General features: G+C 46.6%; 1 protein-coding gene across 4 annotated transcripts in view; it reads right to left on the reverse strand.

Annotated features, from left to right (window-relative positions):
* The window catches only part of LOC137430023 (SID1 transmembrane family member 1), a 145,237-nt gene that overhangs the window by 101,764 nt on the left and 17,892 nt on the right, over positions 1-25,581 (reverse strand). For 3 of the 4 annotated variants that reach the window (XM_078780062.1, XM_078780064.1, XM_078780065.1), the window contains exons 3-7: positions 16,264-16,422; positions 3,427-3,472; positions 3,161-3,262; positions 1,811-1,885; positions 1,388-1,463 (exon numbers count right to left, since the gene is read on the reverse strand). In XM_078780062.1, the coding sequence (XP_078636188.1) occupies positions 1,388-1,463; positions 1,811-1,885; positions 3,161-3,262; positions 3,427-3,472; positions 16,264-16,422 (458 nt within the window). The remainder of the gene's footprint in view (positions 1-1,387; positions 1,464-1,810; positions 1,886-3,160; positions 3,263-3,426; positions 3,473-16,263; positions 16,423-25,581) is intronic. The other variant, XM_078780063.1, reaches the window with a different exon arrangement.

The following is a 25,581-nucleotide window of genomic DNA, read 5'->3' on the forward strand; positions in this document are numbered from 1 at the left end:
ACACACACACACACACACACACACACACACACACACACACACACACACACACACACACACACACACACACACACACACACACACACACACACACACACACACACCTCGAGTTCAGCATATCCACAACACAATCAGGATGCACTAACGTTTCACAACAATAATCACAACAACGTTTCACAACAATTTCACTTTCGCTCTTTCACGAGCCTCGATCTTGCATACAAAAAACAAAACAAAAAAAAAAAACAATCTTAACAAGAAATTGACCACATATAAAGTCTGCGTTTAAAATAAATCAGTGACAAGCTGTGTGGAGCATTTTCTGCCTGTTCTTATAATAAATCGATGTTGATCCAAAATGATTAAGGAAGCCAGCAGGGAACCGAAGGCCTCCAAAAATAAGTTATTGCACAAACTTTTAAAAACACCGGGTTTTATAGCAAATGAAAATTCCCATTCGCACGGGGTGGCATGAAAGTTGCTTTATCCATCCCCAGTAAAGCATTCCTTTTTAAACTCTTAATATACAGGTTTTATTGTGCAATCGATATATTATGGAGCAAGTGTTTGTGTGTATGTATATCTGCTCTTCACCCATTGGTTGGACAGCTGATCTGACTTACCCACAATTGTATCCTGAAATACTTAACTCAAAGGCCATAAAGTACCCAAAAGGCCCTTTCACTCTGCCGAGGACCCAAAAGACCATGAGGACCCAAAAGACGCCAAGGAGCAAAAAGACCCAAGGGACCCAAACGACCCAGAAGATCCAAAAGACCCAAAATACACAAATGACCCCAGGATCCCGAAGACCTTTTAGACCCTCGAGACCCCTTTTGCCTTTAAGATCCTTTCTCCACATTAGACACCTTTAGATCCCTTTAGACCGTTGCAACACTTTAGTCCCTTTGTACCTTAACACCATTTGACCCCTTGCACTCGTCAGACAGATTAGACGGCCTGGACCCCTGACCAGTTAGAGCTTTAAATCACTTGAATCTTTTGAGACCCTTTTTACATGCTTGACAGCTCAGACCCCTTTGATCCCTCAGACACTATAACTACTGTTGGAACGTTCCCTTTTAGACCTTTAGACCATTGAGAACCTTTTAAACGCACAGCACACAAAAATCTGCAGACTTCTTGAAAAACACAGACTGTAGTTTTTCAGCAAAAGATGTGCAAGCTCGACCCACCCAGGGGCTGGGTACTCTGCTAGTACTTACAATAATTACGGTAATCAGTTATTGCATCTGCACGATGATGATACAGATGGTGATTATCAAGTTGTTATCTGGAGATGAGAAGGCATACAACTATGTGATGAATGAATAGTAACAAAACAGAGCCAAATAAAGGAAAGGTACAAGGGGGTAAGGAGACTTACCACCTGTATTTTTACACGTGGTCTCATTAAAAGGCAGCATGAGCACAATGTAAACATTGGCACCGAATTCCTTCCTCTGCAGGATAAATGGACAGACCAAACACCAAAGAGGAGATAATTATGTGTACCTCTCTTTTGCACACGTATGCAGGTATACATGTACACAAACAGAAATAAAATTGCCTTTTAATAAGAGAGTGCATTGCAGATTCACGTAGTTTATGTTCGGTTTCACGGTATTATGGAAATTGGTCATACCCAGAATGCAGTGCGCGAGTGAGAGCCTCCAATGCAACCAAAGCTGTCCCATAAGAAATGGATATAAAATTCCAAGATGCAACTTGAGTTCCGGAGTCCTAATACTGGTTGTTATTAAAAGAAAGTGAGGGACGAGTTCTTTCCCTTGTCCCCATAGACATTTACCTGCAGCTTGATGGCCGCCTGGGTAGTGAAAGTGAGGTGCTGACCTGCAAACTCATTCAAATCGCGTGGTAACTCCTGCAAAGAGAAGCAGGTCAGAGGTTATATTAACACTTTGGACAAATGAAAGTGCATTGCCAATAACAATGCACAATATGCATTTGTATGTACGAGTATTTATGGCCAATATATAGGTTTGGATCAGACCCAAAGTCTTCTTGGGGCAGTCATTAAAGCACGCCTGTCTCCAGCATATACTGTACTTGCATTAAAAGCAGAAGAAAAAAAAATTACACAAGAAACCAAATAAGTAAATGTTCACAATATTAAAACGTTTTTTTAACCCTATCTGGATAAACACAAATAATACAAGACGTGATTAAAAAGGTCCAGGAATGAGATAAAATTGTTTAAAGGACCAGAACCCTAACCCGGATCTGCATCTGGACCTGAATCGAAATCTAATCTGCTACCCAACTCACCCACCATGTTTTGTAATAATTCGTCCACAACTTTTTTGAGACATCATGTATATCGTTTTTGGCCCGAGTCACTCAATGGTGAAGAATCACTTTAAAAACCCTCTGATCCGGATCCAGATTCGGATCTTCACCAAAATCGAATCAACTCTTCCTCGTCACACACACAACCTATCCACCAAATATCGTCTGAATCCGTCCACAACCTTTTGACATATCCTGTTCACAGACAGATAAACAGATCGATGAGTGTAAACACCACCTTCAATAGCATAGGTAATAACAAAAGACAGCAACGTTCTCCATGAAATGTTGAAAAGGAACACCAACACATGACCCAATTCACCAAGACATCAGAACAGTCCTTTGGCTGTCCAGAACCGTCAGGTCGACAATGATCCTGACAATGGTTTAGAATACCAGTTGTATCACCGCTTGTGTCCGACAGAATGATGCCGAGATAGTACACTTCGGATCTTCACCAAAATCGAATAGAATCATCCGAGTCACACACCCAACCTCTCCACAAAATTTCCTCCAAATATGTCCATAACTTTTTGACACATCGTGCAATATTCAAAACACAAATTCAAAATTCCTGCCATAATGTGCAGGGGGGCACCGCATCAGCGGCACGGGTGTGCCATGGTAATCACTCAACGAGCGGGTCAATTTCCTAACTAAATACTTGTCCACGTGCATTCGCTAATGTCGATGACCACTGCGCTTCTACCGATGCCTTGTGGAATTGGACTTTAGCTGTTAAAACTGTCTATGTAGTACAGCTCTGAAACTGCGCATTTACCCCAAAATACAACGGTTCATGCCTGATCTGAACTCACAAGGGAAGTTTTATTTAGAAACGGTGTAATACCTTTGTGTGCTGTGCAGAGATGATTCCACAGACGTTACTTGTGTTTGATTCAACTTCGACAGTGACGTCATTCACATCATTTGGGAATTGAAATAGGAAATACTGGGGAAGGTCGGACACCAGGATACAGAAGATGGGAGACAAAAAGCATGGCAGTGAGATTAATGTTGAAAGTGAATAATGTCAAAATAATAATAATAATAATAATAATAATAATAATAATAATAATAAATGGGGAATGGCAACAAACGGGTAAAATTTAGTACCTGTGGGTGAGCTGGCATGACTTCAACTTCCCTACTGATGTTTGTGCTGCAAAACAAACGGTGAATGTCAACCAAATGTAACAACACCCTGAGCTGTCTGGTCTGGGTTAGCATCTCAGTCATCCCGGTGTTTCACAGGCAGGGAGACTAACAAATGTGTTTGCCCTCCCTCGGGCTGGACGACGAAATGGGTGTCTCGTCTGCGAGTATTGCTTGGTGGACATTAAAGATCCCAGTGTCTTTTACAAAGAAGAGATGAATTATTGCTGACATTCTGCACAAATGTCAAAATCAATCTTGTGCAGGGGCAGTGCTTCAGCATTCCAGGTGGGCCTCAGCAATGCTTCAACCAGTGGGCTGAATTCAGAATTAAATCCCAGTTGCATTCGCTAGCACCAACAACCCAGCGTCATCAGACTCGGTGGTATTGTGGTTAGAGCATCTAAACCCGAGTGCTACGACTGGATGAACCTTTTGTTTGCTTTGACCCAAACAAATTTGTGGCCTCCCATTTGACAGTGCAGTACTACCACCAAACCCCAGTAATTGTCTGCAATGGCGAAATAAAATGTAAACAACAACAACATAACATGATTATGTGATACTCAAAATATACGAGTATATATACACCTTTGACATATTTTTTAAAGTAACATTAAATTATATAGATATGTACTTTATTGAAATGTATTGCAATGTGTACATTAGGGTGGCCCTTAAACGGGGCGAAAATTTTAAAATGTTAATTTGAATGTTCTCATGGCCTAAATGTGTTCCATTTGGGATAGAAACACTGCAGTCAAAATGGCATACAAGTCTGTTTATATTTACAGGTAGTCCAGGTACCTTCAGGAATCAAGATTATATATACTAGGGCATGCCCGTACTATATCTATATCTAAAATTATATCCCCCCCCCCCCCCCCTCTATTTACATGAAATGGTTTGGTCCAAAGCGAACGGCTTGCGAGTACGGTGACAATCCCCCCCCTCTATTTACATGAAATGGTTTGGTCCAAAGCGAACGGCTTGCGGAGTTTGGTAAAGGAATCGCCAAAGCGTGCCCAAACGCGCAGGAAAGCGAAAGAATCGCAAATTTAAGGAAATGCCCGTACTTCCGTAAGGAAGAGAAAAAAAATGAAAAGGAAAAACATTCCAAACCGCGAGGGAAAACAACACGGCACGTCGACACAACAACGTGTCCTGTGATTGGCCGTACGTGGCTGCCAGTAGCTGCCCCCCAAAAAAAGCTTTCACCGTCCGGCGACTGAATTTAAGGGGAAAAATAAAACGCTCTTCGCTTAAAACAACGCCCTTCGCTCTGACTGAATTGGGACAATGTTTTTATGTTTTTAATTGAATTACTATCCGTAATGGCGCACGCTCTCACGGGAGCTCCGGAAGGTCGTATATCGCAGTTACGATGAATCGCAAATTAGTTTTTATTAGTTTTAAAACATAGTTTAACGCCAACATAGCGCCAACATAGTTTGCCGACGGGAAATAAATGAATACGCTCTCAAATGTGCCATCCGAGGCAGAGTGTGTTCGCCACGTTCGGCACACGTGATAGCTCGCTGCTCTCTGATTGGTTGAATCGTTTTTTGGACATAGCTCGGTAACTACTTCTGCGATTAATTTAAAACCTTGAAAAGGCACATCCTCGGGTCCCCAGCAATATACCTGGCAAGTTTCAAGTATATCGGACCCGTGGTTGTCGAGAAACAGCGGTCACAGACATACAAACATACAAACATACAAACGTACAAACAAACATACACACAGAGATTACTGGAATTACAGATAGATTGTTGCGAATATGGAATTTGGCCTCCATATCCGCTTGTAAATATTCCCCTATTTCCCCAATACTCCCCAACTATCCCCAATCCCCCATTCCCTAGTCCCATTGCCTGTAAATAACACTCTGTAGAACCGACCTTCCCCTTTTTCCCCCATTAAATGTCGTGCCCAGGTCCACCGCATCTCACGTAGACAACTTTCGGACATCTTGCTAGTTATTCTTAGTCTATGTCAGTTAAGGACTCGTTTCCATTAATTCTGACTCTTCGTTGCACCAGAATGTGATTATATGGCACCAGTAGTGAGTTTAGGACCTTTCCCATACCTCCTCCCATCTTCTTCCCCAAACAACAACAACAACAACAACTACAACTACAAACAACAACTACAACAACGGCGCTGCGTGGGGGAGTGTGCGTCCTCACACCGGCTCGGTTAGCCGCCATTGACGATGCGCTCCGGCGGGGTTACCACGAAGGGGCTCCTTGTCAGCCCCTCGTCAAGGGCGGAGCCGGTAACCCCCCCCCGCACGCACCCAATGAGAAGCAACGTGCCGATTCCAGCTGGGGCGGAGCTAACGAGCCGAGGGCGTGTCACTCCCCGCCGGATATACGCGGCCACGTACCGGACGTGATGTCAGATGCGCCCCCGCCCCCCAGCTTGAGCAGACAAGACGCCATCCGAGCGCTGCGACCTCCCCGCATCTCTAGACCGGACCGGGTCGATCCTGCCCTGAGCCCAGGTGCACCTGGAGCCATCGATACCCGCCTTTCCTTGCCATCAATCCCCGTGTGAGTCAGCCTTGTCCCGTTTATCTGTCGTCTGTTGGGGTTAATATAAGTGTGTCTAAGTGCCTGTCTTTCTATGATGTCCCTCTTGTAGTTGTAATCTAACCTTCCGTAACAATATAACCTCCTCCGGAGGTCTTGAGAACTGAACCCTTGGTGTCGTGTCATTTTAATCCAGCCGTGTGTCCTTTTCCTTCATTGACCTAGCATAGCGCGACTCGGCAACGTTCGAGTATAATCGGGTAACTTGTGCAGACGTGGTCATACCAAACCGCTCGGTAAACTAACATCCACCACCGCGTCTGTAACAATTGGTGTCGAGGAGTGGAATTCGGACCCGGGACTAAATTTGTTAGGCCCAAACTTTGGGAGGTAGAATCGATCCGGAGCGCGTTTACGCGCTCGAAATTATAAAGCCGAAATTTGTTTGTTGTATAAAAACCCGAATTTTGAAAGTCGCGCTATGGCGGATCAAGACAGCTGGGGTCCGGTAGTGGAGAGTGAGGCAGGGTCGGTCCAGGACCAAATTGAGGGACGTGAGGAGAGCGAAGCAGCGAGGGTAGCAAACGCACAAAATGGCGCCTCGCTGGTCACCGCGCCCGCGACCGTGGCAGCGCCCCCGGTGGATTTGAACTTGTTTTTAATACAAATGAAGGCCTTTATGGCCCAGAATAGCGAGCAAATGAGGGAGGAAATGAGGGCTCAGAGTGAGCGATTGGAGGGCCAATTGGGGGTAATGGGAAACCAAATGGGGGTAATGAGGGACGAAGCGAGGGGTACCAGTGAGGGGTTAGACAATAATTTTAAGGGATTAGACGAGAAATTTGGGAAATTGGACAATAGATTAGGGGAAATACAGGAGGGGTTAACGGGGGTAGAAAACAGAATGGCCGCTCAAGAGAATCAAATGGAAGGGATGCAAAAGGGGTTAGAGGGGGTAGAAAATAGAATGGCTGCCCAGGAGAATCAGATAGAGGGAGTGAAAGATGGGTTAGAGGGGTTAGAAAACAGGATGGAAGGCAAATTGAGGGACATGAGGAACCAAGCGGAAAGGGAAGTTAACCAAATGGGGCAGCAGATAGAGGGGGTCAGAATGGGGGTAGAAACCAAACTGGATGCTCACAGGGAGGAAATGGAGCAGATGAGGGTGGCATCTGGGCAGGAGATGCAAGTGATGGGAGAGGAGATCAGAAGAGGAGTGAGTGAGGAGGTAGGAGGAGTGCGCGAGGAGGTGAGGCACTGTAAGGAGCGCATGGAGACGGAGGTGAGAAAGGGGACTGTAAAACTGCAAGGGGGTATAGAGGAGTTGACGCTGGGAGTAGAACAACTGACAGTGGGACAAAAGGAGTTGGGGGACCAGGTAAAGAAGAACACAGCGGTAATAGAGGGTTTAAAATCGACACAGAAGGAGATGAAAAAGGACGTAGGGGTAATTAAAAAAGAGTGTCAGACGGTACATGAGGACCTGACGAGGAAAATGGACAAGGTGGTAGAGGTGATGGAGGTTAAAGAACGGGAGGTGCGGGAGCACATAGAAAAAAATAAAGTGGAGTTAGAGGAAGAACTTAAAGGGGCGCACGAAGAGATGAAGGAGGTGAAGCAGAAATTAGAAGAAGTGGAAGAAGGGATGAGCGAAATTAAGAAGCGACGGAGAGAGGATAAGAAAGAGATAAAGGAGGAAGTAAAATAATTGGTCCAAAGTCTGTGTTCGGATCGTGATGATGTGCTCATTAACCGGATGAGGGATTCGCAGGTGCTGGAGGAGAAGCGAAGAGGAAGAGGACCCGGTGTAAGTGGTGACCAATATGGTCGTGCGTATGATGCGCCAGGGGATTTAATAAGCTTGGGGGTCGAGATGGACCCGGGTGTTCGTGAGAGGCCGTGGGTGAAGTGTGCGACAGGTCTGGTGTGCGAAAAAGGAGGTGTGCAAGAAAGTCCGACTCTGGGGTGTGTGAGGAAAAAGTGCGTGCCAAGGAGTAGTGAGGGTGCTGGCGAGAATGAGTCGGTCGTAGCGCGTGTGCGAGGGAGCACATGGAAGCGCGGTGTGGTAAGTGTTACAGAGGGTGTGACGGGAGAGTGTGCGCAGGAGTGTGCGCGAGAAAGGTGTGTGACGGACAGGTGCATGGGGAAAGAGTGCGCTGTTAAAGGCAAGGACGAATGCACGCCTGTGGTGAGTGTTGCAGAGGGTGTGACGGGAGAGTGTGCGCGAGAGAGGTGTATAACGGACAGGTGCATGGGGAAAGAGTGCGCTGTCGGGAGTAAGGGTGAGTGCGCTGTCAAGAGTAAGGGTGAGTGCGCTGTCAAGAATGGAGGTGAGAGTAGTGAGAGTGACAAGGAGAGTGAGTTGGTTGTGACAGGTGAGCGAGGATGTACACCTGGGATGGAAGGATGCACACCTGGAATGGTAGAGCGTGAGTGGGAATGCACGCTGGAGTTGGTGGTGAGGCACGTGGCTGGGTGTGCGAATGAGAGCACACCTGTGATTGTCACAGAGAAGGTGACCGAGGAGGGGGCGCGAAGCGGTGTATTGGTGAGGTGTGCGAGCAACGAATGTGTGCCAAAGTGTTCGGTGGTCAGGTGTGTGACCAAGGCTGTGAGTGGAATGGGTGTACCTGGGTGTGTAAGGAAAGGTACGAGGAGCATGGGAACGGCTGGATGTGTGAGCAAGGAACGGGCTGCGGGGTGTAAGCATCCAGGTGAAGCATCGACGTTAGATGGGGTAGAGTTTAGAACGACTTATAGCCGAATCGGGCCCTCGGTGCGTGCTGGGCCTCGCTTTGAACGGCCGCGTCCGTGCTCCACTAGGCGGAGCGGGCAGCCCGATAGAAAGGGTCGTCATGGCGACCACTTTTTGTTGAGGCATTCCGGCAGGTCGAGATCGGGACATTGGATGGCTCCACGCCGAGATGGTGCGTGGGATCTCGGCCCGGGTAAGCCCCCGTCCCTGCACCGAGTGCCGGACGCATCCAGCCGCTGGCACAGAACAACCCGCATTCATGGCTTGGCTTTACGAAGCCGGGCTTTGGACAGGGATTGGCGCACCGAGAGGCATTAGTGAGTAGACTGGGTGATGAGGTTGGTGTTTTGGCCCCAAAATTAGAGAAAAACAAAATTTGATGATTGGCAAGGGATTGGCAGTAGTGATTGGCAGATGATGGGTAGTGATTGGCAAATTTTTAATTTGTTGAAATTTGATGTGCAAAATTGGTAGTGAGCGATAGGCCCGGTGGGTAAGGGTGGCATCCCTGCCACCCTTCCCATGTGGGGCAAAGGAGCACTAGATTATGGGGTGTATGGCAGTGAAAACTAGCCCGGGTGGGTTAGGTTATATTGTAGGGATCTAGAAAGATGACAGTAGGTAACGTTAAGTTTAGTTAGTGACTGATACCTGTAGTGGGGACGCAGGTAGATTAGTATGGATGATAATGACGTGGGAGCGCAATAGTTTAAAGGGACGACTGGGAAGCGCAAGTTTCAGAAGGGAGTAGTTAGCTGAGATGATGCCGTGTGTGTGAGAATTGAACAGGTGTGATTGCACAGGTGTGCAACTGGACAGGTGTGTGGAGCAGTGTGTGAGTAATGAGTGTTGTGGATCAGCGCGAATGCGCTTGGGGAGAGAAGGGTGCAGGTGGCACCTGGTGTGAGAGCACAGGTGTGCAAGTACAGGTGTGTGGAGAGAGTTGGAGTAAGTGGTACGGAGTGGTGTGCATGGTGCGAAGGTGTGGATGGGGGAAGAGTGGACCCCTTTCACGAGTACCCGGGGCGGGTAGTGTAAGTGTTAGGTAGAGGGTATAGGTAAATTGTGGTTGGATATTGGCATCTGTGGTGCGGGTGACATAATGGTATTGTGGATGGGTGCATTAGTGTTGTGGAAATGGCTTGGCGTGTAGCCTGTTAGTGTGTGTAGTTGGTTGGGCACTCCACCACTGTGAGGATGTCGGCCAGGTGAGGCCGCAGGTGGGCTCTGGGAGCCGTTAGTTGTGGATGGGGCCCGAGGATCCGGAGGACGGACCCGGGTAGCCCAGTGCCAGAGAGGGCACCGAGTGGGGAGAGCGCCAGAGGGCCTTCCCCAGGTAGTTAGGTTAGGGTAAGGAGCAGGTAAGCTCGGAGGCAACTGCAGTGGTGGAGGTGTGCAGGTGGGTAGACCCGCTGGGAGAGGTACACGCCACAGCCCAGAAATTGTGCGAGGGCACCGGGAGATGAATCGGGGGAGTGAGACCCCAAATTGAAGAGCACCACAGTTTGGCCAATGGGAATTGGTTTTTAGAACCCATAGTGTAAGAGGGCCAATGGTTTGGCCGGAGAAAGACCCCGGGTAATGTAAAGTTGTTAAAGTCATTTAGGAAATAGTTAGGATTGATGAACCTGTCGCACCATACGCAGCCACTTACCTGTGGTGATGATGATGACTCCACACCTGTGTTTTCTTTGTTCTGTGTGCAGGAAATGAGAATTGCTGTGTGGATTGGTGAGACGCATCACGACGTGGATGAGACATTGGGGTGATTCCATCTCTCCCTCCCTAGGAGGGACTGATGATGAATTGGTGATAGCAAATTATGATGTTGAGTTGGAGATGGCAAATTTTGATGAAAGTTGACAATGGCAAATTTGATTGGTTAGGAGGGAGAGAAGACGAATTTGGTATATGGGAGGAACGGGGAAGACAGTAGGGATGGTTGTTGATTTGTAAAGTAGATGTTTATGGGTAGTGTTGTGTTTTGTGGATACAGTAAGGGGTAAGGGAGGGGCCATGTAGGTTACCTGGTGGGGGGGGGGGGGGGGGCGTACGGTAGGAACGTACCTGTCTCACCTGGTTCCCATGTGCCCCCAGTGTGCATTACCTTACATTGCGTGCACTTTTGCGCCCTTACCACCTTACTCACTTGTCTTCTTATTTTGTCTCCCACCTCCGAGGATCTGGCTTTGGGGTAGAGAGAGAGGAGAGAGAGAGGAGAGAGAGGTGCTGGCTTCGCAGTTGTGGGCCTGCACTTTCGCTGCTTGCTGCTTGGATCGATACACCATATGGACCGCAATGTTTGTGGCCACCCACAATGGACCACAGTTCTTTTGCGGCCAAGCACCACCCATGGATGGACCTATGGGTCAACGTGGCACCTATGCCAAACAGGTGAACCACTCTTAGTTGGCCCCCTGAAGGCCACAATAAAGAAATGGACGCGGTTGGCGCCTTTCTTTATTTTTGAAAGAAGTAAGAAGGCCAAGTGCACCACACGAAGGCAAGACCAGCGGCAGAACATCGGCCGGCTGTGACACCACCGGTGATTCATAAACACTTTATTGGTGCACCGGATGGTGCTGACTGTGTTATGGGGTGGTGCTTTTCGTGCTGGGAAAGGGTGCTCTGCACGTTATTAAAGGCCGTAGGCCACAGAGCACTCGTGGGTTGGTGTATCGATGCTGGCATGCGTGCTCTCTCTGTGCATAACATCTGCATGTGTCCCTCCAAAAACAGGTCCTGGATCGTAGTGTAAATATCAGCGTAGTCTTGTAAATAATGCTCCCTACCGGCTGTATGTTTAGTTTGCGAATTCTTTCCGGATTCGGTTATCCTGTGGGTGTGTTGCTGAGAGGAGAAGGGTGCAACGTCGCAGGGGGACATATTTACTCATTTGTGAATATCTGTAAAACTGTCGCACTCAGGGTAGAGTTAATAGTAGTGGGAACTACATCTGAGTGCCACACTAAACTAGGTAAAAATTTATCGGGTCGAGACGCCCCGAGGGTAGAGAAGGGTGCAATGTTGCGAATATGGAATTTGGCCTCCATATCCGCTTGTAAATATTCCCCTATTTCCCCAATACTCCCCAACTATCCCCAATCCCCCATTCCCTAGTCCCATTGCCTGTAAATAACACTCTGTAGAACCGACCTTCCCCTTTTTCCCCCATTAAATGTCGTGCCCAGGTCCACCGCATCTCACGTAGACAACTTTCGGACATCTTGCTAGTTATTCTTAGTCTATGTCAGTTAAGGACTCATTTCCATTAATTCTGACTCTTCGTTGCACCAGAATGTGATTATATGGCACCAGTAGTGAGTTTAGGACCTTTCCCATACCTCCTCCCATCTTCTTCCCCAAACAACAACAACAACAACAACTACAACTACAAACAACAACTACAACAACGGCGCTGCGCGGGGGAGTGTGCGTCCTCACACCGGCTCGGTTAGCCGCCATTGATGATGCGCTCCGGCGGGGTTACCACGAAGGGGCTCCTTGTCAGCCCCTCGTCAAGGGCAGAGCCGGTAACCCCCCCCCCCCCGCACGCACCCAATGAGAAGCAACGTGCCGATTCCAGCTGGGGCGGAGCTAACGAGCCGAGGGCGTGTCACTCCCCGCCGGATATACGCGGCCACGTACCGGACGTGACGTCAGATGCGCCCCCAGCTTGAGCAGACAAGACGCCATCCGAGCGCTGCGACCTCCCCGCATCTCTAGACCGGACCGGGTCGATCCTGCCCTGAGCCCAGGTGCACCTGGAGCCATCGATACCCGCCTTTCCTTGCCATCAATCCCCGTGTGAGTCAGCCTTGTCCCGTTTATCTGTCGTCTGTTGGGGTTAATATAAGTGTGTCTAAGTGCCTGTCTTTCTATGATGTCCCTCTTGTAGTTGTAATCTAACCTTCCGTAACAATATAACCTCCTCCGGAGGTCTTGAGAACTGAACCCTTGGTGTCGTGTCATTTTAATCCAGCCGTGTGTCCTTTTCCTTCATTGACCTAGCATAGCGCGACTCGGCAACGTTCGAGTATAATCGGGTAACTTGTGCAGACGTGGTCATACCAAACCGCTCGGTAAACTAACATCCACCACCGCGTCTGTAACAATATATATTATATATATATATATATATATATATTTTTTTTTTAATTTCTAGTCCATAGATGTGATAATTATTCATAAGCATGTTTTATCAAACGGTGTTTAATTATTTCTGTGATACATACTGTATTATCTGTGATATGTGTTTTTAGTGTTACGTGACCTCAATCACATGGCCTATGGGGGGAAATGTTCAAGGGTGCTGGACTACCTCTAGATATTTATGAATGTAGCTGACATTTGGCCTGCTTTGTGGTTAGGGCAAATGGACCGGTTGTAGAGGGTGAGAGCTTAACATTTCAAACTTTCAAAAATAAGGGGCACGGGAGTGTACACTTAAAAAACAATTTTTGTCGTTATGGGCCTCTTCAGAGTGTGGGTGGCTCCTTTAGGTGAGCTACTGCAGTGCTTGGCCAATTTAAGAATCAGGAATTGCAATTTTGGCTTGGGCGCCAGAACACTGGCCTCCACTTTATAAATAAAAAAAATATACCATCAACATGCAATCATTACTTCTGCCCATCGAAGATTATGTTTTCACCTCTGTCTGTTTACTTGTATGCAGGATATCTCAAAAACTTGTGGATGGATTCGGATGGAATTTGGTGGATAGGTTGCGTGTGTGACATTGACCGATTAGATTTTGGTGAAGATACGAAAACTATAATTTTTCTAATAATTCTTCACCATTGAGAGATAGGGCCAAAAAATATATATACAGCAGAATATCTCAGAGTTTGGGTGGATTCGGCCAAATCTTGGTGGACATGTTGGACTTGTGACAAGGACGAATTTACACAAAATTTGTTTACACAAAATTTACACAAAAAGACGAATTTACACAATTCCGCTTTACACAAAAAATGTGCAAAAACATATCCTTGCAACTACAGACCAATCAGCCTGCTTCCAATTATCAGCAAAGTCATGGAATCCATCATTGCTTCGGATATCAAATCCTTCCTCTTCTCCAATGGCTTAATCTCTGATCATCAATTTGGATTCAGACCAGGTCATTCTACTCTGGACATGTTGCTTCTGCTGTCTCAACAATGGATGGAGGTCCTCAATGCCAAACAGGAAATCAGAGCTGTCTCACTTGACATATCACGTGCCTTCGATACGGTCTGGCACCCAGCTCTGCTCACCAAACTCTCCTCCTATGGTATCCATGGAAATCTCCACTCATGGCTTGTGGACTTCCTCTCTGGTCGTAGGCAACGTGTGGTCCTGAATGGATTTCTCTCATCTCCGCCTCCTGTTCTGGCTGGAGTTCCCCAAGGTAGTGTTCTGGGCCCTGTGCTATTTCTGGTCTTCATCAATGATCTCTCCGACTCTCTGGAAAATTCTCTCCATCTCTTTGCTGATGACTCCACCATCTGCCGCTCCATTCTCATCCCTCAGATCGGCAGTCTGTAGCCTCCTCACTCTCTGCAGACCTGGACAAAATCACAGACTGGTCAAACAAGTGGAACATCTCTTTCAATCCTGACAAATCTCACACTCTTACTATGTCTCTCCGAAAAGATCGACTGGAAAACCCTCCCATCTACTTTCTCAACAATCCTCTCCAAGAAGTTCTGTCGCTCAAGCTTTTGGGTCTCACTATCTGCCATGATCTGTCTTGGGAAAACCACATTTCCAAGCTGGCCTCCAAAGCCAGTCGCCGACTGGGCAGCCTCCGTCGTGCAAAGTCCTTCCTTGGCACACCTGAGCTCCTCACCACATACAAGGCTTTCATCCGCAGCTCAATGGAATACTGTTTCCCCCCTCTGGGCCGGTGCTCCTGCCTCACACCTAGCTCGGCTTCACGCTGTTGAAACCAAAGCTTTCAGAATCATTGGAATCTCCTGCGATGACGCTAACTCCGAGGGCCTTTCACTCACTCACCGCAGGCAGGTTGGTGGTCTTTCTGTCTTCTACCGACTCCTCTCCGGCCTTGCTCCCCCAGCTCTCTCTGTACTCTGTCCGCCTAATATTCCTTCAGGTCGCACAATATCTGCCTGCAACCCTCTTATGGTTAACCTGCCAAAATCTAGGCTCTCTGCTCACCTTCACTCTTTCATTCCCCTTTTCTCCCGCCTCTGGAACAAACTCCCCCACTCCCTTCAATCGCACTCCTCCCTCCAGGTTTTTAAAACAGCTGTTCACCACCATCTCCCATCCAAAACCTTGATCTTTTCTACCCCCGCTAATTCACCCCAGATACACTTTTTTTGAAATTCCAACTTCTTTCCTTGAAGTCCTTGCAGTGGTCATATGTTTTATACCTCTCCCACCTCCCCCCTCGCCCTCCCCTCCCACATTTCTCCCGATGTCCCTGCTCTCAAATGTTGTGTTTGTCCTTCCCCCTCTCTCCCCATCTTGTCTACCGCTCTCCTTATTTTGTGTTTTATGTGTCGGTTTGACTTTTGTTGTGATTAATGTTAGCTCTTTCACGAGCCTCGATCTTGTCGACAAAAAACAAAACAAAACAAAAAACATTTCTTCAATTTTGGTGACGTTCCGTATCGGATAATTTTATAATGATTCTTCACCCTTGAGTGATCGGTATAAAACAATACACAACATGATATCTCAACAGGTTGAGTGTGTGACAAGGTCAAATTGATTTGATTTGGTGAAGATCCGAATGTGAATCTGGATAAGAGATTTTAATTTAATTTCCAAGTAATTCTTCACCATCAATTGAGAGATGGTGCCAAAAACGATATGTAGCATGATATCTCAAAAAGTTGTGGATGGGTTATGACAAAACTAGGTGACGAGTTGGTTTGGTGATAAGAACAAGCCGATTAAATTTTTGTTCAGGTCCAAATCCAGACCTGTCCTATCAGTGGGATACAAAACGTAAACGAATCAGCCTGGCGAAGGTATGCGTTCTACCGAGTGCCCTTCGAGTTACTAGATGGGACAACCAGCCTAAGAACTTCTCTGAAAGAATGGTAAACTCCATAATGCAACATCTGCAATGTACCAGGCCAAGGCTTGAAAGTCACATCATTTTCCATTAAGGATCTAATCGAGACAACTCAGAGAGGAGCAAACTACCCAGTAAGCTATCCTATTACCCTGGTAATGATGTTGCTGTGATCATTTTAAACTGTAAAAAATAATTGCCACATTATAACACTAAATTTTGGCATTTTTTGTGTGTATGTTTGTCTGAACCTAATATAATTGAAAACAGCTAGGTCAATCTCTACCAACTTTTGCAAACGTGTTGAGGATAATTATGGTCCGAATATGTGGAAAATGAGGGTAGGGGATGACTTGCGATTTTCACCTGCACACGTGTAACAGTGCAAGTGCTTTAAGAACCTACCCCTGCTGGAGGGAGAGGGTCACAGAAATTAAACAAGTTACAGAAATTAAACTGATATTGTCACCGAGTCTCACTCGAGTATGAAGTCCTTCTGAGGTTCCAAGTTTACTTCAATGACAATGGGACAACTGGAACCACTTTTGTTGACAACAACGTTGAAGTAAATCTTTCTCATCGCGGCTCTCGGTGTTGGTGATGAAGGGAAATGCAGGGTGTGACTCCGTTCCCACAGGCTGCACAAAAATGGTTGGAGGGCGAGATCACAATTTTGGGCAGTGGAGAAAAAGAGAGTCTCAAGTGACAATTAACAACAGTTTGCACCAACAATACTTGTTAAAGTGGAAAATACATTCAACAAACTAAAATATACAAGATATATTTGTTGTTTACTAGCGTCAAAGCACAATATGAATCAGGAAGGAGCATCCACTGAACAAGCCGAGACAAAAAAGAGCAAATATTACGGATAGGTTTGTTGCCTTGATGCGAGATAAAATAAAACGTGTAACAACTTGTGAACGTCTCAGGCTAAATTTCAGACACACAAAATAAGGTGGTTGCACAGAAGGAAGGGGGGGGAGGGGGGGGGGAGGTTTGAGAGTAACATGGAATAGTTGTTGCACAGCCAAGAACCTTAAAAAATGGATAAAACATTGCCATATATATCTCTATATATATATCTCTATATATATATATATATCTCTCTATATATATATCTCTATATATATATATATATATATCTCTATATATATATATATATATATATATATATATATATATATATATATATATATATATATATATATATATATATATATATATATATATATATATATATATAGTGTTGCGGTTTTAGAACCCACACGTGTAAATATGACATCATTCTTGTAAATATGACATTAAAGGGTTAAAGGTTGCACCCCATAGTTAGGCCACAAGCAACACGTAGGTCACCATAGGACTTCAGTTATTTCATTAATATGTGTTTAGATAAGGCCGTGTTTCCAATAGTTGAATCTGCGTTGTGGCAATCAAATAAGAAGTAGGCCCATCCCATTCTGTTCATTTTGGAAGCCTCCCTCTCCAAGCGACGCCATTACGTGCCCTCCAGTCTGCCCTATGGCTCTCCCAAATTGGTACACGCCTCGGCCAGCAGCAGCTGCCTTAGCGCTCGCTGAACCATAAGCCGCCGCCATAAGCCACGAGGTAAAGCCGGAAAAAGGGGGCGGAGCGCCAGGAAGAAGGTGTGGCCACGTCACCCAGCCGTCAAAGGCTGAGCCGGTAAGCCCTCACCAGCCAACCAGGGCTGAAGTGACATCACCGACAGGCGTGGCTTTGGGGCCCATGGAGCGATCGCTTGGTCGAGTTATATAAGCGCAAACGAAAAGCCCTTTTACGGGACTTGATGGAGGCACGCTTGTTGGAGAGAACTAATTGGGAGAGCGCTATTGAAACCGGACTTGCTGGGAGAACGCGCGTTGCATTGACAAGTCTGATGCAGGGGCGCTGATGAAAGGATGACCTTATCAAAGGAGTACATTGGAGAGGGGGCGTTTGGCGCCTTTGTATAGTACGCATATATTACGTACGCAGGACACCAGCCTTCCCCCGGTTATATAACTGTCCGGTCGCGTTCCATTATACGCGGAGCTGCCTGCCGGGTTTTGCCCGCTGGATCGGAGCTGACTGGAGCCTGGACGAGCCGGTGACCATCAACCATCTACAATCCCCGTGTGAGTGTCTGAGACGGGCCCGTTTGTCCTGGGTATTAAGAATAAGACTGCTTAAGGCTGCCCTGTGTTCTTCTTCTTCCTCTTCCTATCCTGTATATTCTTTCGTTTCCTCTTCTCCTTCTTGTAAATAATTAATAAACCAATCTTTGTTCTTCCTATTTTCTGGGTTTCCTCTATATCCGATCGCATTCGTCTTTTCTTAATTGGGTAAACATGGCAAGATCGGAACCGCCATAATCGGGTTTAGTCCCTGTTAACGGCCTGAATCGCGGCTCACTTCGCTCGGCGTGTCCACTAACGCCGTGGTTCGGGCGGGAGTTATCTCCTTGCTTTACAGCCGGTGGTAGTACTTAGGTAATTGGACTAAGACTCGACCAACAACCCTATTTACCACTGACTGGAAGGAACGTTATAACTTCTAATGACTCGGGTCGGCCAGGTAAAATGACAGGGGGATTAACCCCCCCTTGATAAGGGGAGAGCCGACGTCCGAGATCCGTAACAATATATATATATATATATATATATATATATATATATATATATATATATATATATATATATATACACACAGACTTGGCATTTAATATGGAATATTTTTTTTGTGGGGGTGAACTTACTTTTCAAGATGACTTAGAACCAAAAGTTCATTGGAATTATGTTGAAATTATTCTAGATTTTGTTAATGTCACCTTTAAAAGAAACAAAAACCACATTTGACATTTCGAAGCAAATAAATTGATCCTTGAAAGTGATGTAAACTGATATCGAACTCAATTCACGGACAGTACTGTGTTAAACTTCTGTACGCTTTCCAGAAGTATTTCTTTATTTTGCACATTAGCCAAAAAAATTTTCAGCAAAAAACAAAAGCTAAATTATGACTGGGATTACGGACAGTAAAATTACAGTTCAGTACTTCGTGTAACCCCCACGAGCATTCAGGAAAGCATGTACACGTCGAGGCATGCTGTTCACGAGATTTACCAAGGTTTGGACAGGAATCGCTTGCCATGCAGTGACAATAGCCTGCTGCAATTCATGCACAGAGGTGGGCTGCTGGTCCAAGTTGTCGATTTGACGCGTTAATTCTGCCCACAAGTTCTCTATCGGATTAATATCCGGGGACATGGCAGGCCACTCCATATGCTCTACACCACGGTCAGCAAGAAAGTGTTGGATCATCAGAGCATGATGAGGCCGTGCATTGTCATCTTGGAAGACAAAGTTTCCTCGAAAGGCCGCACAAGCAAATGGAAGCAATGTTTCTTCCAGAATGACCCTGTACTTGAACTGGTTCAGGTTTCCATTCAGAACAACCAGGTCAGTTTTGTTCCCGTATGAAAAGCAGCCCAAACGGTCACCCCACCACCTCGGACTCTTGGCACTATACAATCTTCGTTGTGGGCTTCATGCACTTGTCTGCACACTCGGACGTGGCCATCTTGACGATAGACCAGAAATCTATGCTCGTCACTGAAGGTCACGTGATTTCAGTGTCCTGGCTGCCATTGACGGTGCTCTCTGGCCCACTGCAATCGGCGCTGGCTGTGTTGTCTGGTCAGGCGTGGCTTTCTCAGGGGACACCTGGCACGATAGCCTGCTTGAACCAGTCGTTGGTTGACTAGCCTTCTGGATACAGGCACATTTGTCAGTTGCTGCCACTCAGCCCTAAGCCGATTAGCTGACTTGGTACGGCCATTGCAGACTAACCGGTGCAGCTGGCGATCATCTCTCCTTGTGGTTCTGCGTGGACGTCCTGGCCTCGGTATTGGAGTAGGGACACCCCTCTGAGCATTTCGTTTCAGGATCTTTGACACCTGACCTTGAGTGATGCCATACTGCCGAGCAATAGCACGCTGTTTCATGCCAGAATTTCGTAAAGCCACCACTCCATGACAAACAGCATTGTCAAGTTGACGGACCATCTCCAGAGGAAGCGGCAATAACTTTTGTACACGTGCAGCAGTTGTTTTCCACTAATACAGAACGCAACAACCCTTATATACCCGATTGTGAAGCCAATCGTCAAATGTACCTGTCCTTACATTTTGTCACGCCACCTGTGATATATTCCTGTTATTGACTTCTTGCTGCGAAAGACAATCAGTGACATGGTTCTTTCAACAAAGACATCACCGAAGGGTAAAATAAACTCACCAGATTGATATACTGAGTTCAGAAAGTAAACCCAAGTCAAGGAAAAAAAAAATATTCCATATTAAATGCCAAGTCTGTATATAGCTATGGTTTTGAGATTTGCACTCATTGATCATTAAAGGTTAAAGGGTTGCCCCCCATAGTTAGTCCACGAGCAACACGTAGGCCACCTTGTCGTATTAGTTATGTCATAGTATGTGTAAGTATTGGCCATTTCCCCTATTAATACCTGCGTTGTGTAAAGACATGAGATGAGGCCCCGTTCATTTTGCGTCCACCCTCCAATTCCACCTCTGTGGGCGTAATTGATCCCGCGCCCCATTTGGCTGACCCACTCAGTTTGTTACGCTTTGGCTGCCAGCAGCATTTTGCTGCCCTTTGTTTGCTCACTCGTCGAGTAACACGAGGTAGGCCTGAGAAGGAGGAGCGCGAGGTCGGGGTGGGGGCGGCGTCAAGGCAGAGCGTCAGAGGCGATGACGGTAAGAGCCACCAGCCAACCAGGGCTCTAACGGCATGGCGTGAGGGGGGCGTGGAGAGGCGCGTCTGGTGAGTTCTTGAAGGTTTGTGTGGCGTACCTATATAAGTGATTGCACAAAGCCCTTGACAGGACTCGCAAGGGGAGTGTGCACGTGAGAGGACTTGTTGATCAAGAGGACTTTGAAGAACTTGATTCGCATCTCTCGCTTTGGAGGCATTGCACTATATCTTGAGTATAACGTACGCACGAGAGGCGAGGAAGAAGAGGCGTTGAGTACACGGCTGCAGCCAGATGCGCCGGTGGCAAATAGCGCCTATTCAGCCACGCGAGTAAACGCGGTAATAACCTGCGAGTGAGTAACCGCCAACTGACAGAGCCCACACCCTACCGTTCGCCCCGTATTAACCCTTGTGCGCCAAATGACACGCAGAGAACTCCTGCCTCTCTACTTACCATCTGCACGGGACGAACCGGAGACCGGAGGGAGCTGCACGAGAGCCATCCCTGGACATGGTGAACATCATCCTGCAGCTGCAAGCCCCGTGTGAGTGTGTCTGTGTGCGAGATGGGCCCGTTTGTCCTGGGTAGTAAGTTAAGACTGTTTTTAGGCTGCACTGGGCCCTTTTTCTGAACCATTGTAAATAGTGTAAATAAATCTTGTTATTCCTTCCTTTTTCTGAACCATTGTAAATAGTGTAAATAAATCTTGTTATTCCTTCCTTCCCAATTTGATCGCCTATGTGATTTCTCCATTGGGTAAGCGTGGCACGAATAAGATCGCCAGAACCGGGGTCACCACATAAACGGCACGGATTGTGTGTACGCACCGCTCGGCGTCTCAACACGCGTGATTTGTGCGGGGCTTATTTCCTCGTTTCAGGGCAGCGCGAGTAATTAGGTAATAGCGATTCTAGTCCTAATACCCTATTTCGCGCTGTCCGGGAAGGACGTCATAGGTCCCGGGTCCCGTCGGCCAGTCAAAGACAAGGGGACTAATCCCCCCTTGGTAATGGGAGAAGGCCGGCGGCGAGATCTGCAACAATATATATATATATATATACAGGGTGAATCAAAAGTAGCGCCCGCGCCCAATTTCTGTTTTTCGGCTGTCAGTTTCTTTTTGGGATGTCATGTTGTTAATAATTGTCTTGCAGATTATTAATTTTCTTAATTGATTTATTTTTGCTTTTGTTTTGCAGGTTATTGCTGAGAGTTTGGAAAGTTACTGAATTTGCACCAAATTGAACCATGAATTACCTTCCAATGAATCAACGCATTGCGGCCGTGAAACGTTACTACAAACGTAATGAACAACCAACGATGGTGGCACGCCGTTTGGCACAGTAATTCGATATTAACCCACTCCAGGGAAGAAACATACGATTGATTGTCGAGAAATTTGAAGCAATAGAGTCGGTAGCCACTGCAAAGAAGTCCGGTCATCCGAAAACGGCAACGAATGTAGCTAAGGCTGAATAAGCCATCAGGAGACTGGAACAAAGTCCGCAAAAGTCAACTCGCCGTTTATCTGCAGAGTTGGAAGTGAGCCAATCAAGTGTTATCCGTATCCTTCACCAGAAAAACTGGAAACCTTTCATTCCACGCTTACTGCATGCCCTTCATGATGGAGATGACGACCGCCATCTTCAATTTTGCGAAGAGTTCTTAGCTAAACTTGACGAAGAGGACACAATGCTAGACAATATCTGGTGGTCAGATGAGGCATGTTTTAAGCCTAACGGCACAATTAACAGACACAATTGTGTCTACTGGGCTGTGGAGAACCCAAGAGTGACAGTTGAGAAGGAGGTAAATTTACCTGGCATGACAGTTTGGGCAGCCATATCTCCATTAGGGATAATTGGACCCTTTTTCTTTGAGGGGATCTGTCACTGCAGAAATTTACCTGGATATGCTGCAAAACTTCTTTTGGCCCAGGGTACAAGATCAGGACTGTTATTTCCAGCAAGATGGAGCTCCACCTCATTATGGACGTCATGTTCGTCAGTGGATTAATGAAAACTTTCCCGGAAAGTGGATCGGCCGCCGCGGTCCGATCGAGTGGCCGGCACGCTCCCCAGACCTTACACCTCCAGATTTCTTTCTTTGGGGGCTAATGAAAGACCTTGTTTATCGTGAAAAGCCTCGTACCATTCAGGAATTGAAGGCTCAAATCACTGCAAAGTTTGAGGAAATTGATATCGAACTCTGCAAGCGTGTGTGCCACTCTGTGCCTGCTCGGCTGCAATTGTGCATCGATCACGAGGGAGGGCACTTTGAAAATTGCAAGTAAAACACCTCGGTACACATCCGTAATAATTTTCCCCCAAATAAATGGTTAGATAAACATGTCATTCATTTATTTCTACCTTCTTGTACACTAATACAAATGGCAAAGAAACTATCAACTGACAGAAATATATCTATATATATAAAGCAGTAAAGTATGTTTGTTTGTCCTCTTATAACTCGAGAACTACTCATCGCAGAGAAAAACCAAAGGCATATTCGGAATCGGTACGTCTCAGAGCAACTACAGCACACCTTCAATTTTAAAAAACTTCGGGTTTTAAAATTAGCGTATTAGCGCAGAAACGCTAGCAGAAGAGGGAGGGAATCGAAGGGAGGGAGCGCAGCGCTCCCTCTAGCGCTTCGCAGCGCCAGCGCTTCTGTTAGCGTAATTAGCGTATTTCGGAACGTTAATTTTTCAACTTCATTATTCGGAATCAGTACGTCCCAGAGAAACTTCGTAATGTTAATTTTTCAACTTCATCCGATTGACATGGGACCAACGGCATGTGACAGAGAATGAAACATACATGCTACATTTATTTGACGACAGAGAGTTCCGACTTCCGGGTTCGTGCCGCCAACCCTGTTAGGCGCCTCTTGCGGCACACAGGGAATTACCAGTGAACTGGTACTCAATTTGCCGACCTCGGTAGGATGACAGGCTGAGTCAACCCCCCTGGTGTTAAGGGGGAGGAGAAGGGGAAGGAGGAGGGGAAGAGGGAGGAGGAGGGGAGGGGGAAGAGGAGTGGAGGGGGGAGTGGGGGGAGGGGGAAGGGGGGAGGGGGAAGGGGGGGAGGTGAAGGGGGGAGGGGGGAGGGGCCCTTCTTCCCTCGGGCACACCCACACCCTCCCCTCCCCACTTCCCCCCTCCCCCCGTTCCCCTCCTCCTCCCCCCCCTTCCCCCGTTCCCCTCCCCTCCTCTTCCCCCTCCCCTCCTCCTCCCCCGCCGGGCAATGCCGGGTACTTCTGCTAGTATATATATATATATATATATATATATATATATATATATATATATATATATATATATATATACATACAGACTTGGCATTTAATATGGAATATCTTTTTTGTGGGAGTGAACTTACTTTTCAAGATGACTTAGAACCAAAAGTTCATTGGAATTATGTTGAAATTATTCTAGATTTTGTTAATGTGACCTTTAAAAGAAACAAATACCACATTTGACATTTCGAAGTAAATAAATTGATCCTTGAAAGTGATGTAAACTGATATCGAACTCAATTGACGGACAGAACTGTGTTATACTTCTGTGCGTTTTCCAGAAGTATCTCTTTATTTTGCACATTAGGCAAAAAATTTTTTTAACAAAACCAAACGTTAAATTACGACTGGGATTACGAACAGTAAAATTACAGTTCAATACTTCGTGTAACCCCCACGAGCATTCAGGAGAGCACATACACGTCGAGGCATGCTGTTCACGAGATTTGCCAAGGTTTGGACAGGAATCGCTTGCCATGCAGTGACAATAGCCTGCTGCAATTCACGCACAGAGGCAGGCTGCTGGTCCAAGTTGTCGATTTGACGCGTTAATTCTGCCCACAAGTTCTCTATCGGATTCATATCCGGGGACATGGCAGGCCACTCCATATGCTCTACACCATGGTCAGCAAGAAAGTGTTGGATCATGCGAGCATGATGAGGCCGTGCATTGTCATCTTGGAAGACAAAGTTTCCTCGAAAGGCTGCACGAACAAATGGAAGCAATGTTTCTTCCAGAATGGCCCTGTGCTTGAACTGGTTCAGGTTTCCATTCAGAACAACCAGGTCAGTTTTGCCCCCTGCATGAAAAGCAGCCCAAACGGTCACCCCACCACGTCCAGCTTGGACTCTTGGCTCTATACAATCTTCGTTGTAGACTTCATGCACTTGTCTGCGCACTTAGACGTGGCCATATTGACGATAGACAAGAAATCTAGACTTGTCACTGAAGATCACGTGATTCCAGTGTCCTGGCTGCCATTGACGGTGCTCTCTGGCCCACTGCAATCGGCACTGGCGGTGTTGGCTGGTCAGACATGGCTTTCTCAGGGGACGCCTGGCACGATAGCCTGCTTGAACCAGTCGTTGGTTGACTAGCCTTCTGGATACAGGCACATTTGTCAGTTTCTGCCACTCAGCCCTAAGCCGATTAGCTGACTTGGTACGGCCATTGCGGACTAACCGGTGCAGCTGGTGATCATCCCTCCTTGTGGTTCTGCGGGGACGTCCTGACCTCGGTATTGGAGTAGGGACACCCATCTGAGCATTTCGTTTCAGGATCTTTGACACCTGACCTTGAGTGATGCCATACTGCCGAGCAATAGCACGCTGTTTCATGCCGGAATTTCGTAAAGCCACCACTAAATGACAAACAGCATTGTCAAGTTGACGGACCATCTCCAGGGGAAGCGGCAATAACTTTTGTAGACGTGCAGCAGTTGTTTTCCACTAATACAGAACGCAACAACCCTTATATACCCGATTGTGAAGCCAATCGTCAAATGTACCTGTCCGTACATTTTGTCCCGCCACCTGTGATATAATCCTGTTATTGACTTTTTGCTGCGACAGACAATCAGTGACATGGTTCTTTTAACAACGAAATCACCGAAGCGTCAAAGAAACTCACCAGATTGATATACCGGGTTCATAAAGTAAACCCAAGTTAAGAAAAAAAAATATTCCATATTAAATGCCAAGTCTGTATATACATATATACAGAC

Source organism: Myxine glutinosa, chromosome 6, assembly GCF_964187855.1.
Source record: "Myxine glutinosa chromosome 6, kmMyxGlut1.1, whole genome shotgun sequence".
Classification (NCBI taxonomy): domain Eukaryota; kingdom Metazoa; phylum Chordata; class Myxini; order Myxiniformes; family Myxinidae; genus Myxine; species Myxine glutinosa.